The 14,833-nt window shown below is 58.0% G+C and overlaps 1 protein-coding gene across 3 annotated transcripts in view; it reads left to right on the plus strand.

Moving 5' to 3' along the window:
• The window catches only part of FLT4 (fms related receptor tyrosine kinase 4), a 41,524-nt gene that overhangs the window by 5,725 nt on the left and 20,966 nt on the right, over window positions 1-14,833 (plus strand). For 2 of the 3 annotated variants that reach the window (XM_039880215.1, XM_039880216.1), the window contains exons 2-11: window positions 8,575-8,671; window positions 9,234-9,478; window positions 9,668-9,780; window positions 9,899-10,061; window positions 10,257-10,396; window positions 10,691-10,859; window positions 11,185-11,302; window positions 12,563-12,717; window positions 12,814-12,976; window positions 14,458-14,584. In XM_039880215.1, the coding sequence (XP_039736149.1) occupies window positions 8,575-8,671; window positions 9,234-9,478; window positions 9,668-9,780; window positions 9,899-10,061; window positions 10,257-10,396; window positions 10,691-10,859; window positions 11,185-11,302; window positions 12,563-12,717; window positions 12,814-12,976; window positions 14,458-14,584 (1,490 nt within the window). The remainder of the gene's footprint in view (window positions 1-8,574; window positions 8,672-9,233; window positions 9,479-9,667; window positions 9,781-9,898; window positions 10,062-10,256; window positions 10,397-10,690; window positions 10,860-11,184; window positions 11,303-12,562; window positions 12,718-12,813; window positions 12,977-14,457; window positions 14,585-14,833) is intronic. The other variant, XM_039880217.1, reaches the window with a different exon arrangement.

Raw genomic sequence — 14,833 nt, forward strand, 5'->3', positions numbered from 1 at the left:
TGACCGCTACTAGGGTGGTGAACTCACAGGATGGAGAGGAGCATTTCCGGGGCTGGTAGAAGAAGGACGATTCTGGTGGCTTGAGGCCTTTGCATTCCAAAAACCAGAAATGCAAATCGTGCCCACCTGTGTGGAGTAAACAGTAGTTTCCCATAATCCTGCCCCACAAAATCATCTCCTATGAGTTAGGTATCCTCTGTGCCTTAGTTTGCTCATCTGCAAAATGATGGGTAGTATGTGCTCGATGGGCGGAGGAGGGGGCCATTAGAGCGGTGTGCATAGGGAGCCAGCCCACAGAAAGTGCTAAGTACACATTCGCTGTTATTGTTGTAACAGGATGTATCGGGGTAAGCAGCATTTGGGGTCAAAGTGTATGAGCATTTTTTTTATTACTGTGAGGCCTGTTTGCCCATTTCCTTGCCAACACTGGGAATTCTTCATCCCTTTAACACTTGCGCATCTGGAGTGGGTGTAGACAGGGTGTGCTCCATGGCTCCAGTTGTCCTCCCCAGTGGTGGGTGTGGTCTGGTCTGGGTCTCAGGGCTGGGAGCGCCAAGCAGGAGGCATCTGGGAAGTGGGACCCCCCAGGACTGGTGATCAATAGAACTGCCAGTGAGGTGGCCTCGAAGCCTTGGGGCTGGGCCACTGCCATGAGGAGGGATCACATTGGTGGGTTGAGCAGGGCTTCAGACTCAAGGACCTAGCCGAGAGCCTGAAGCTGGGCCTGTGACACAGGGCCCTCTTCTGTAGCCTCATTGCCCCACATCATGCTCCATCTGTCCTGTCTACCTGACAGCCCAAGATCATCTATGCTCAGACCTTTGTACGGGTCCCTGTGTCTGGTTGCCCTCCTCGTGGGCCAGCAAACTCCTACTCAGTCTACAAAGCCCATTTCATCTTGCATGAACACCCCTCCCACCACAAGGCTTTCTCTGACCCCCGACCTTCACTCTGTGACCATGGCACAAGGACACAGTGAGATGCAACAGCTGTGACATGCAGAGTGCTCAGCAGGCAGTGACGAACAAAGGCTCAGTGTGTGTGAGCCAGTGACAGTTTGTTCTCACTATGGTTCTTAATGGTATTACATTATTTGTGGTCTGTGGTTCCCAATAATCCTGGGGACAATTCACATTTCACAAGTGGGAAAATGGGGGCCTGGAGAAAGTGACTTGCCCAAAGCCACAGAGCCGGAGAGTGGCATTATGGCACACAGCCAGGCTCAGGGGGCTCTGAGTAGGGTCTGGAACAGCCCCTCCCACCCCAGCCATCTCAGTCCTGTAGGGTGGGGGGGACTGATGACCTCTTGACCCATACCCTTCACCTCTGGAGGCATGGAGGCTGCCAGCCAAGTGGGGTGACTCCAGGACAGAACATCCCTGGACCTCCCCCCAAGTCTATACACAGGCCCAAATCCAGGACTGACAGGCGAGGCCTCTAAAGCAGGTCTCCCCCACTCTGCCCAGCCCTAGGACCAATGCACAGGGACCCCAAGCCCAGCCCCATCTGGCCAGCTGTCCCCTGACACTTCTCCCTTAGCTCACCTCCAGTCTATAGCCCCTGGCCTGAGCCTAGATGCTAAGGAAAGTGTGGGCCAGACTGTCAGGACTGACTGCCACACAGCCTCATCACACATAGGTGACAACGACAGAGATTGTCAGGGATTGTCAAGTGCAATATCTGCTACCCTTACACTCTACCAGGGCATGGAAGGGCAACCATAAGCTCACAGACCATCCTGATATCATCCTTGGGCGGCCCTGCTGGACCTGGGGACAGAGCCATAGGCCAGTGACATCCCGACCCCCAGAAGCCACCCAATGACAGAGCTATTCCCTGTGTGGCGGGTCAAGGCCAGAGTAAGGCGATGCTCTCAGGAAAGCTGCACAGGCCCTGGAGCAGGAGTAGCAGTTCTCTAGGCACGGAGAGCAAAAAAGAACAAAGGACACAGCCTGAGCCAGGCCAGGAGGTGGGTGAGGGCCTGGTTTGCTCACAGGTGGACAGTGGGTGTGGCTGGTGTGTTGGGAGGTGAAGCCGGCCAGCAGGACAGGGCCTGTTGGGATAGACATCACCCTGGAGGCCAGGCCAGTGTCCTGAACAGCTCAGAGGGCTGCGAGCAGCCAGCGAAGGTGTTCTCAGACCATGATGGTCTTCTCAGCTAAGGGACAGGTCGATGTCTGGGAAGGAGGCTGCTGGGGGACAGGGAGGCAGGAAGGTTCTCAGGATGGTGGTGCAGAGATGTGAAGGCTATACAGAAGTCCAGTCTGGCAGGCTATGCCAGACTGGACTTCTGTATAGCTGCCAGCCAGTGCTGCTGTGGGGCCTGGATCCCCAATCTGCCATTGCTGACTGGGCCTGGACCTCCCTCCCTCCTAGGCTGTGTGAGGCTCAGATGAGGCAGTGATGGCTGGGCCATGGTCAGTGCCTAACCCATGAGACTTCCCGCCCTGCCTGCCCGCCCTCACCCAGGATTCCAGAGTGCTGCTCTCACAGTCAGCCTCCTGTGGCTGACGCCAGGGTCCCTGCTGCTCAAGGCTGCTGACAGCACAGAGAAGAGGCGTGCACTCTGGCCTCCATGACCTCGGCACGGCGCCTGGCCCCACTGCTCTGCTGCAGGATGGGGGGCCAGTCCACTGACCAGGGGAGGAAGAAGCCCATTCCTGGGCCAGGAACAGGAAGGCAGGGGGAGCGCAGCAGAGGCCAGGATGACAGTGCTTCCTGCTGCGGGAAGGGAAGGACAGAAGGGACAGACAACAGCCAGGCAGGAAGGATGCACCTTCTTCAGGGTTGTACGTGGGGGCTGGGCCACATGGAGCCTCTGAGCATGGCAGCCCTCAGGCCCAAATCTGCCCAGCTGCTGAGCAGCCTGTGTGTATGCGGTCACCAGCGAACCTGGCCTTTAAAACTGGCACAACTTTTTCAAAGAAACAGCGGGGTCCGACATAGTTCGAACCCAAAGAAAGAAGTTTGCTTAGCTTGCCAGGCATCCATCCACCTATCCATCTTATCCATCTGTCTGTCTATCTATCTTTTCTGTTCATCTGTCTGTCCATCTGTCCTTTCGTCTTTCCATCCACACATTCATCTATCTACTCATCCATCCTTCTGTTCATCTGTCTGTTCATTCATCCTTCTAGGTAGCCATCCTTTCATCCACCCATCCATCCATTCATCCATCCACCCATCCACACCCCATCCATCTGCCCACCCAATAAATGTCCATCCAAGCATGTCATCCATCCATCCATCCATCCATCCATCCATCCATCCATTAAACAAGTATTTATGGAACCTTGACGGTGCCAGGTGCTATGCTAGGCATGGAGTAGGGCAGAAGAGGACTGTCTTGGTCATTACCACACTGAAACTTACTATGAAGTAGAGGAAATGGAAAAACATAAGTTAAACAAATAAGTAAATAAGCTAATTACAAATTGCGACAAGAAGGATAAAGTAAGCAACCAGGAGGTTGAGATGGAGCTTACAGGGGGACTTAGGTTGTAGAGCGACTAAGGAGGCCATGTCTAAGCCAAAGGCGAAAAGAAGCCAGCTGTGCAGGGCACGCGAGGGGTGGCAAATCAGAAGAAATGTGTGAAAGGTCTGGGGGTAGGAAGAAGCATGGCATGCTTGTGGAACAGCCTAGACACTGTGGTGGCTGGAGGATGTGAACACGAGGTAAGAGTGGATCAAGATGGTGTGGAGAGGGGGTGGGAGCCAGCCCAAGGTCAGGAGTTTGGATTTTCCTGAAAGTGCAGTGGGAAGTCACTGACAGGAAAGCACGAGCACGCTCTTACACTATCACCAACAACTGCGTGAGGAGTGGAGGGGAGGGGAAGAGCGGGCCAGGGAGCCAGGCTGGGCCGAGTGCAACTGGGCAGGCCCCAGCCCCAGCAGGAGAGCAGGAGCTGACTCTGAGATGCTTTGGTGGTGGACAGCTGGGCTGGGGCGGGAGGAGCAGGCACCCATAGCCGCTCCCATCTGGGGAGATGGAGGCTGTCAAGGAAGAGACTTTGGCAGGAATGGAGAGGGTGTGAGTCTGGAACTCAATGTGGAACTCAGGTGTCTGTGGGGTGGCCAAGTGCAGTGGCAGCTGGATCCTTTAAGCTGGAGTTGAGATAAGGGGTCTGGGCGGGGGATAGAGATTTGGGAGGTATCTGGACACTTAAGAGAGCGACCGATGGAGAACAGAGAACTGGGAGCACAGCATTTGGTGCTGGGCAGAGCGGGAGGAGGACTAAGAGAGAGTGAGTTCACAGGAGGCAGCAGAGAAGGGACAGCCCACGAGCATCCATGCATCCTGCAGCCTGGAGATCACGGGAGGCCATGAAGCAGGGGAGAGGCTGCATCCCAGTGGGAGGACAAGCAAATATGAGAGGAGGGGAAGAGTGAACAGAGCCTTTGCTTTGAAGGAGACTGGGAAAGAGGGCAGTGGCTGGAAGAGAATTCAGGGTCAAGGAATAGGGGTTTTGTCTTTGTTTTTAAGACAGGAGATGATTCCACAGAGAAATATTGACGATCAGAAGAGAAAGAAATTAGCTGCAGGAGTCAAGTTCAGGGGCTGGGATCCTCAGAGTGATGGAAGGCTTGACTTTGGGAGTGGGAATGTCAGGGGGGTTTAGGGCCCAGGGGGCGCGGTGCAGGGTTTGGATGTGGGAAGATGCGATGTCTCCATGTGATGTGGTTTCACTTCATTAATGCTGGAAGGGTGATGGGAGGAAAGAAGGCCTTAACTGCAGCCCCAGGGCCTGTTTAAGGGCTGCCAGCAGGGAAAGAAAGGGAGGGCCACAGTACTGAGCCACTGAGGGGTGCAGTGTGCTGCACGGTTGGCATGGAGGGCAAGAGGCAAGGGACCAATCAAAATAATGGACCATGGGCCACTCTGTGCCACGACAAGGGTGAGGCCAGGAAGGGGTGGCAATGAGAGGGGTCCCTGGGAGTTTTGATGCAGCTGAAGGACTCAGCAGAGATAGGACAAGGGCACCTAAGAGGAGGCAGAGAAAGCAGGAGAGAAGCTCAGGAAGACACGCACTTGGTGATGGCACAGCTTCCATCGAGGTCCAGGTCCAGGGTGTGCCCGGGAAATGAGGGCCCCAGGGGAGTTGGGGGGAAGAGAGTGGAGATGGGGCCTGCAAAGGCCAGGGCACTGGTGAGTCATCTGTGTGGATGTCGAAGTCATGGAGAATGGCCTGAGTTAAGGTGCAGGGGGCTGGCGAGCCAGGAACAGAGAATAAGGGGAAGTGACCAAGACAACAGCTGATGACAGCTTTAGTGGGGAGTGGGTGGTACCCTCCGAGAAGGGGAGGTGGCCACGAGGAGTTCTCTGATGTCAGGCGTGTGCGATGGAGAGTAATAACCACCCCAGGAGCAGTGGTGTCCTCAGAAAGCGAGGTTTCAGTTAAGGCAGGAAGGGTGGAGGAGGACAGTGAGGTCTATAGCAAAGTCTGCTGATCATGCAGGTCCAGTGGAAGTGAGTGAGGACAGAGGGGCACTAGGGCAAATCAGGGCATGTGGCGACAAAGGAGACTCACACGGATAGATAAAAGGGTTGGCGAGCACAACGGTGGTCCCCTTTTAGTACAGTGTTAGCAGAGTGATGCAGATGCTTCCTTTGGTGTGATTTATGTTGCTCTGGAACCTGCGGAACCAGGTATCTCACAATCCGCGCATAATCCGCCGCTCCGCTCGCTCGCTCCCCGTCTGCCCGTTCAAGTCATCACCGTGAGCTGCGTCTGCCTCATTCCATGCCCGCCCGGCGCGTCGCTCATCACATCAGTACTTACTTATATATTTCGTTCGTCCGCCCGCCTGCTCGTCCATCTGTCCGTCATCTGTCAAGTATCATTCGTCAGAATCACGCTCCTTTGAAATCGCCATGATCCGCCCGCCCGTCCTGCGCGCTCCAGTCGTCCGCCATAGCATCGTCTGCCCGCCGCCGGTTGTCCGCAACAACTTCTGCTTGCACGCACTGGCTCCGTGTCGTCGTCCGCCTTCGTTGCCTCCCACGTCAGCGCTTCCGCCCACTTGACCCATCCGTCACTTGCTCCGTCCGCCTTATGCCTTACTTATCCGTCTAATCTCTTACGCCGTTTCACCGTCATCGTCACTTACGCCCGCCCGTGCGTTCGTCCGTTTGTCTGTTTGCTTACGCCCATCTAAATCGCATCGCACATCTACCATTCATCTACTCCCCACACACCCACCCCCATCCATCCATTTATCCACCTGCCCACCTCCCACATCCATCTATCCTCCTGCCCACCTTTCACCCATCTATTTAGCAGGACCCCCAAGGAGGCTGACACTGCCTAAGTGACGATAATTGTTCCATGAGAAAGGGAAGCATGAGCTAGACCCTAACAAGACAGATTCTAAGGAGGGAAGGAGTACAAATGTCCTGAGTGAAAAGACAGGTAAAGACTTCAAGATATGAAAAGCCTGGCACTTTGGGATGATGGTAAGAGGTCACCGCCTCTCAGATGGGTCAGAAGATGAAGCTGGAAAGAAGGGGAGTCGGCAGAAGGGAGAGGCCTGGCATGTCCTGCTTTATCTTGGAAGTAAAAGGGAGGCGCCCAAAGAAACTGGGCTGACACCTACCACAGCTCTATAGCTAGGGGTGCCAGGTGTGTGCCCTGGATGTGCACCCCAGAGAGGGGACCCTCAGCCTCCCTGGGGGCCCCAGGGCAACACTGCAGGCCTCACCATGGGGTATGCACAGTCCCGAGGCAAGTGGGTGCTGACTGAGGAGGCTCTCCTCTGGTGCTTACACACTGGTCTCCGGTCTGACCCTTACCTCGTCCATTGGGAGGGCCAGTTCTTTCACCTCCCACAAGTCCAAACCCAAGCCTATCATACACCCGCCTCTGGCTCAGAGGCCAGTTGTCTGCCTGGTGTGACTTTATTCACTTTCCACTGCCTGGAAGATCCTACTTCTCCTTCAAGGTGCAGTTCAGCACCGCCCTCCCAGGTTCCTTCCCAGACCCTCACAACCCCAGGGGAGCCTCCCCATTATGGGATGCGCAGTGGGAGTTAGTGTGCATGGAGGGCCAGGCATTCACCTGGAGATGAGCGGCCCTGGCAGCAGAGCCCACATGGAGGAGAACCCTGGGAGCAGAGCCCAGGGACACCTTCCGCCTGGGGGCGGGAAGGCGGGGAAGGACAAGGCTGCTGGCCTAGGCGCCAAGAGGGGGTGCACTGGGTTAAAGATGGACTTTGCAGCTGTCACAGCACCAACCAGGCGAGTGACTTCCTTCTGAGGGCAGAAGTGCCGTCCAGGTGGTGGGCCTCAGTTTCCCTGTCTGTACAGTGGGACTACATGCTTGGTTAGGACTTCTCAGCCCTGGCCAGCTTGTCCTTGTGATGTCAAAACAAGATCTTGGTGTGTGGACGGTGCCATCCTGGTGCCTCTTCCCAAGGTGGTTGGGGTGGTGTAGAACCAACTAGGATGGGGCCCCGGGCCTCAAGGAGCTGGTTCAAGGAGGGTAGAGGAGCCAGACCTGTGAGGCTGGACGGGGCTGAGGGCTGGGGCAGATAGTGGGCTGTGCCCATGAGGAGAAGAGAAACTTAGGAGGAGGAACAGGACACAGCCATAGGTCTCCAGCCACGCAGTCCTCTCTTCCTGTTGTCTCAGGATGGTCTTGGCAGGAAGCATCTGCCAGAGTCCCAGGTCCAGACCTCCCTGGGGCCTGCTCCCACCCCTTCTGGGATCACGCACACATACAAGTCCTTGTGCGGCCACACATTGGCATGTCAAAGACATGTCACATGTGTACCAGCTCGACACACACAGACTCATACCCACACATAGAGACAGACATACACACATAGGTGCATGCCTGTGGATACACACACATACACACGCCATCCCACTGGTAGGAGGATGGTGGGCAAGGAGCTGCGGGGACAGGGGCCGGGGTCCTGGAGGGCTGCAGGAGGGTTTTCAACCAGGTGAGGTGGAGTTACTTGTGTGTTTGAGGATGAGCCTGGGGGAAGGATAGGGGGCTGAGACAGGGGGAGCCAGGAGGAGCTGGGGTAGCTCATGGGGGCCTGGAGGATGGAAAGAAGCTGATGGAGCCAAGAGCACACAAAATGGATTCCGTGGGACCTGGGAGAACATGAGGTTACAGGCAGCATTTGGGAGGAGGCTGAGGCCCTTGGTTTTGGGTGTGTTTGGAGAAGGTTGCGCTGTGTAGGGCCCTCTCACAAGCAGTAGCTGTTGGTGTGAAGTTTAGGAGAGAGGGGCCTTCAGGCATATATGTGGGGGTCACAATGCCGAGGTGATGTGCTCCAAGCCTCCACAAAGTAGGAGGCGGCCTGCAGTCTCCCTCGTCAACATCATGCTGGCAGTTCAGCTCACATGAGCCAGAGATCCAGGCTCAGTCCAGGTCTCTATCAGGGCTCTTCTGGGGGTGGCCAGCCAGGGGCAGGGAGCAGTCTGAAGTGGAGGTTACTGCTTGTCTCAGGCCATGTCCATGCTGCCTGGGGGCCCAGTGCTGGGGAGGGATCTGCACCTGATTGACGGTCATCATCCTGTGGACTCACCACCCAGCGCCACGCTAACCCTATCTCCCTCTCCAGGCCCAGTGAGTGGCTACTCCATGACCCCCCCGACCCTGGACATTACAGAGGAGACACACGTCATTGACTCCAGTGACAGCCTGTCCATATCCTGCAGGTACTCAGCGCCCGGCCAGAGGAGCAAGGGCCTAGGTCCCTCCTACCCAGCAGGCTAAGGAGACTACAGAGCTGAGGCAGGAGGTGGGGGCAGAGGACCCAAGGGGCAGAGAGGCCTCGAGGCTTAGTGGGGCTCCTGGAGCCTGGGTTGGGAGCCTGCAGACATAAGCACCCTATACCCATTTGGCCCACACGCACCCCTAGTCGTTTCACATGGACCATAGATCAGTCACCCTGCACCTGCCCCTGGGTCACCGCACACTGAGCCCAGGCTGCCCTAGGCCCACCACCCAGGTCACCCTATACCCGTTCCAGCCACCCTTCACGTAGGCCAGTTACCCTCTTTCACAGGCCCCAGACAGGTTATCCTGCCTGTAGGTCAGCCTGCCATATGGAGGCCCAGGAGCCAGGCAGAGGCCCAGAGTGCACCCCTGGGCTGGGTCCTGGAGTGTGCCCTGACAGTGGGTGGTCCTGACCTCCGCGTAAGGCAAGCTGTGGGAAGACCCCTGGGGCTGCAGTGGGGCCCCTGTGGGGCCCCTGTTGATCTCCATGTCCTCTGCCAGGGGACAGCACCCCCTCGAGTGGACCTGGCCAGGGGCTCAGGAGGTGCCAGCCACGGGGGGAAAAGACAGCGAGGACACGGGGTTCGTGCAAGACTGCGAGGGCACGGACGCCAGGCCCTACTGCAAGGTGCTGCTGCTGCGCGAGGCCCATGCCAACGACACGGGCAGCTACCAATGCTACTACAAGTATATCAAGGCCCGCATCGAAGGCACCACTGCGGCCAGTGCCTACGTGTTCGTGAGAGGTGAGGGCCAGCCCGCGCTCCTGCAGCTGTCCGCGCGGGCAGGTAGGGTCCTGGGTCATGAAGGGGCAGCTAGCATCTGCACCCTCACCCCTAGCCTGCGGACCCCATGGGTCTGCCCTGCTGCCCTCCACCTGGTTAGAGACCCCTGAGCCCCACCTGCCTTTCCCACAACCTGCTCCCCCTCTACAGACTTGGAGCAGCCGTTCATCAATAAGCCAGACACGCTCCTGGTCAACAGGAAGGACTCCATGTGGGTGCCCTGCCTGGTGTCCATTCCTGGCCTCAACGTCACGCTGCGCTCGGTACAGCCCCAGTCCAGCCTCACCCTGGGATCCAGCCCTCCTGTCCCATCTCCTGGGTTGTTAATCTGGCTGGGAAGAAGGGGCAGCTGGAATGTTGACAATGGCCATGTCCCTGCAGCAAAGCTCGGTGCTGAGGCCTGATGGGCAGGAGGTGGTGTGGGACGACCGCCGGGGCATGCGGGTGCCCACCCTGCTGCTGCGTGATGCCCTGTACCTGCAGTGCGAGACCACCTGGGGCGGCCAGACCTTCCTATCCAACCCTTTCCTTGTGCATATCACAGGTAAAGGCGCCCAGGGCCTCAGGGTGCTGGCCCAGTGACAGCTCCCGGTGTCCTGGGAGGACAGCACGATGAGAATGGTTAACCCCCAGTTCCCAGTATGGAGCTATAGGTGCCACGGCTAGTCTTAGTGGGTGCCCTGCCCTCTGTATGCGCTGTCCTGTGAGGGGTTTGGGGTCACTGTTCGTATGTCACCAGGCAACGAGCTCTATGACATCCAGCTATTCCCCAAGAAGTCGCTGGAGCTGCTGGTTGGGGAGAAGCTGGTCCTGAACTGCACCGTGTGGGCTGAGTTCAACTCCGGTGTCACTTTCGACTGGGACTACCCAGGGAAGCAGGTGAAGCCAGCAGCCCTGCCAGGGGCTGTGCCAGGACCACCCCCAGGAGTCCCCATCACTGCCCATGCCCGCATTGGCCTGGCACTCACTGGCCTCTGTGTAGAAGAGGTGCAGACCCAGTTCTGCCCTAGAAGCCCCGGTCTGATGGGGAAGTTTTCCTATCCCAAGGACCACTCTGGGTCTGGGTCCCAGGCTCCTCAAGCCACTGCTGGCTGGGCTGGGTGTGTGCCTTTGGTGGTCAGCTCTGCCAGAGCCTGCCCACTCTGACCCTGGGCTTCCCTTGGGTGTGGGCAGGCTGAGCGGGGGACATGGGTGCCAGAGCGGCGCTCCCAGCAGACTCACACAGAGCTCTCCAGCATCCTGACCATCCACAATGTCAGCCAGCATGACCTGGGCCCATATGTGTGCGAGGCCAACAATGGCATCCAGCGGTTCCGGGAGAGCACCGAGGTCATTGTGCATGGTACGGCCTGGGTTGGGTCGACATGCCCAGCAGGGCCTGGCTGGACTCGGGGTCAATCATCAAGCCTGGGGAACAAGGGTTCCTGTGCAGTGTGGGTCCAGGGTCAGAGGTCATAGGGCACCAAGCAAGGTGGAACCCAGCGTGAGGGAAGGAAGGCCTGTGAGCTGTAGGGCTGCCCAGTCCCCCATACTCTGGAGGGCAGGGTGAGCCCCAGTCTGCAGGTGTCTGGCTGCTGGGGGTACGGGGCTGTGGCTGAGAGTCCCTGGGAACTAGTGGATCAGTGACACTGGGCCCCAGATTTACGCTGATACCTCCCATCTGGCAGAAAAACCCTTCATCAGCGTCGAGTGGCTCAAAGATCCCGTCCTAGAGGCCACAGCAGGAGATGAGCTGGTGAAGCTGCCCGTGAAGCTGGCAGCATACCCTCCACCGGAGTTCCAATGGTACAGCCCTGGCCTCTGCCCCTTGCTACCTGCCAGACCCAGCTCAGACCAGACCTCAGGGTGGGAATGACAGCATCCTTCCTGGCAGAGCCTTTGCCAAGACCTTGTGGGGACCCGCATGGAAGGCATTCTAGGAACATGCACATAATGTGATTTTTCAGCCACAGGGAAGGGTGACCTGGGGACTGCTAAACTGAAAGCTTTAAAATGCTGGCCTCCTGTTGCATGTGGGTGAGCTGAGCACAGCACGAGGCTCTAACTGCCTTCTGCACCTGCTCAGCATCTCTGAGGGCCCTGCCACCTAGAGTGCATCACAGAGCCCTGCAGCAGTAGCCTCAGGTTTCCTAGGCCTCCCTCTGAACAGGATGCCACTCCAGGACCCTCCTATTCAGAAATTCAGAGATGCCACTGGGGAGGGGGCCGTTCCTAGCACACCGGGGAGGGTGCCTGCCTGAGAGGCGGTTCGTTCCCAGGCAGAGTCCAGACTGGGCTGCAGAGGCAGCTCCCTGCAGCACCCCCAGCTCAGGACTGGGGAGGGCCCTTCCCTGGAGTGCAAGGCACCCGTTTGTTAACACATGCAACAAACATGCATTGGGCATCTACCTGTGCCCGGCGCTGCTCTCTGTGTAGGGGACATGGCAGTAAAGGAACATTCTCTTGTGAGACTCACAGCTCAGTGGGGCAGATGGACAGTCAGTAGACATGTGTGTGACAGCCAGTGCAGATGAGCAGGCTGCAGAAACAGCCAAGGGCTGCAGTGGCTCACAGGACAGGACAGCTTCTTTGATGAGAGGGCACTCGACTTCATGAGGAGGGAAGGAGGCAGGACCCCAAGTGGCGAGGGTTCTAAGGATTGTGGCTGTACTCCTCAGGATGGCACCTCTCCCCTTCAACCCCACCCCCACCCCCTAGCACAGCTGAAGCCTGTGAGAGAGGGACAGGGCCTTTCTCCAATAGGGACAGTGGGCAGGACCCTCCTGGTCTGGGCCTCTGAGCCTTTGGGGAGTTAGTGAGTGTGCTGTCTCAGATCTCCGGTGTTCTGAGCCTGGTGAGGTTGCAGTCGTGCCTGGAGACCACCCCCATAACCTTGCCCTGCACCCCTGCTAGCCCTTCCCAGGAGCGCTCTCCTCCCCCCATCTGGTCTGGAGGGGTCCTGCCTCCTGACATTAGGTTGTAGAGGCTGGGTTGTGGCAGGGAAAGAGTGCCAGGGCAGGCTGAGGAGGGTCCACGCAGCCCCCCTGAACTCCCTTCCTGGGCCAGGTACAAGGACAGAAAGGCTGTGTCGGGGCGCCACAGTCCACATGCCCTGGTGCTCAAGGATGTGACAGAGGCCAGTGCAGGCATCTACACCCTTTCTCTGTGGAACTCCGCAGCTGGCCTGAGGCGCAACATCAGCCTGGAGCTGGTTGTGAATGGTAGGGGCAGTACGGGAGGGCTGGTGGGAGAGGGGACAGCGGACAGACAGGTGTGGTTGCGCCACCTGCTGACTGGCTGCCTGCTTGTGCTCCTAGTGCCTCCCCACATCCATGAGAAGGAGGCCTCCTCCCCCAGCACCTATTCCCGCCATAGCCGCCAGGCCCTCACCTGTACTGCCTACGGGGTGCCCCCTCCTCTCAGTGTCCAGTGGCACTGGCGGCCATGGACACCCTGCAAGACCTTCACCCAGCGCAGCCCGTGAGTGTGGTTCCAGTCTGTTCTCTCTACTGCTCAGCCTAGTCCCCAACCTCGGCCATGACCCCCACCTATTATACCTCCCCCTCCCCAGAGCCCTGCTCTAAACTCAAATCCTGCTACAACTACACTGTAGCCAATCCCCGACCTCACTCCATCTGAACAAAGCTCAGACCCTCCCTGTATCAGTCAGGCCCCGCCCATCTCTCCCAAGAGCAAAGTCCCCAGACACATACCAGCATCTTCATAGAGGACCAAGGCTGGGCACCCAGAAGGACACCTCCTGCCAAGGATTCATGGAGTGTGGGGACGAACCTGGGCAGGCTGCAAGCTGCATGTAGCATTAAATGTGTTCTCATGTTGCAGAAAAAAAAAAAAAAAAAACAAGCATGCCCATGCGTGTGAGCTCATCTGTGCAGCGCTCACCACCCCTTACAGAAGAGGGAACTGGGGGTGCAAGAAGGGACATGACTTTCCCAAGGTCGCAGCTTTAAGCAGCAGAGCCTGCCCAACTGCTGGCCATGCTCCCTTGCACTGAGTTGGGCGTCAACAGGACATATAGGCCAGAGAGAACGCTCAGGGCAGAGACAACCTGGACACGCAAGGGACAGGAGAGGGGGGTGCTGAAGTGGCAGAAGTCCGAGAGGCATGAGGGAGCCAGGGAAAGGTGCTGGGCAGAGGAGTGAGAGGTTAGATTTGCCATGTAGCCAGAGAGCCCTGTGGGCAGGGTGGAGGGTCACACAGGCTGGGGAGGGACAGAAGCTGGGAACTGAGGGTGGGGACAGGGCAGCAACACTGGTAGAGAGGCTGTGGCCCCAGTGTGGTCAGTAGGGGTGACCTGTGGGCCTGAGCCAGCCCACAATGTCCAAGGCTCATAAGAGATTCTTCTAGATCATAAGGCTGCGGGTCATTGCTGGTACCTCCAAATTTGCTTCCCTCTGATGCTCTGCACCAAATGACAGTGCCCTGGGGCCACTCCACTCGGGGCAAAAAGAGCCTCCTTTGGGGCCTCACACCCAAGGGGAGGAACCCATAACCCACCTGGGCCGGGGAAGGGTTGCAGCTCTGGAAGAGGGACGGGGAGAGGGAGAGCAGATGAAGGCTTCTTGGAGTAGCAGTGGTGACTTTGCTGTCCCTGGAGATCTAGGTGGACTTTGCAGGAGGAGCACTTGCGAGTTGGGGATGGTGGGCACAGAGCCACCGTGTGTGTGTGTGTGTGTGCTGCTCAACAGGCATTAGGCCCTGGCCCATCCGGGAAGGCAGTGTCTGGCAGTCTCTGGAGATTGGGTTACAGGGCCCTGAGCATAAAGTGTGCAAGACAGTGTTCCAGAAGCAAAGCCCCAGCCCCCCTGCTCACCACCGCCAAGGGCCAGCCTTGCCCACCACGGTGTAGGAGAAGGCCCTGAGTATGACAAAGGCTCAACCCCACTCCCATGTGGGCCCTCCCTGCCTGTACCTCTGACCTCGACTGTCTTGGTCCCCAGCAGCCGGCGGCAACAGCGAGACCGCATGCCGCAGTGCCAGGACTGGAGGGAGGTGACCGTGCAGGATGCCGTGAACCCCATTGAGAGCCTGGACACCTGGACCGAGTTTGTGGAGGGGAAGAATAAGGTACTCGCCAGCCCTGCCACTGACTGGCAGGGAAGAAGGAGAAGGGAGGAGGGGAGGGGCCCTCTCCTGGCAGCTTCTTGGTTTCCATCAGGATTGCAGGGCTCTGGGGATAGCAGCTAAGTCGGTGACCTTTCTGCAGTGTCTCTGGGCCTCAGCTCCCCTGCCTGCCTGTCGGTGGGGGGCAGACCTCCAGCTGCTTTCCAAGGCCACCTGGCCAGGCCATGGGCCCCAGCTGCCCACAACCAGGCT

Source organism: Pteropus medius, unplaced genomic scaffold (assembly GCF_902729225.1).
Source record: "Pteropus medius unplaced genomic scaffold, Ma_sr-lr_union100, whole genome shotgun sequence".
Taxonomy (NCBI): Eukaryota; Metazoa; Chordata; class Mammalia; order Chiroptera; family Pteropodidae; genus Pteropus; species Pteropus medius.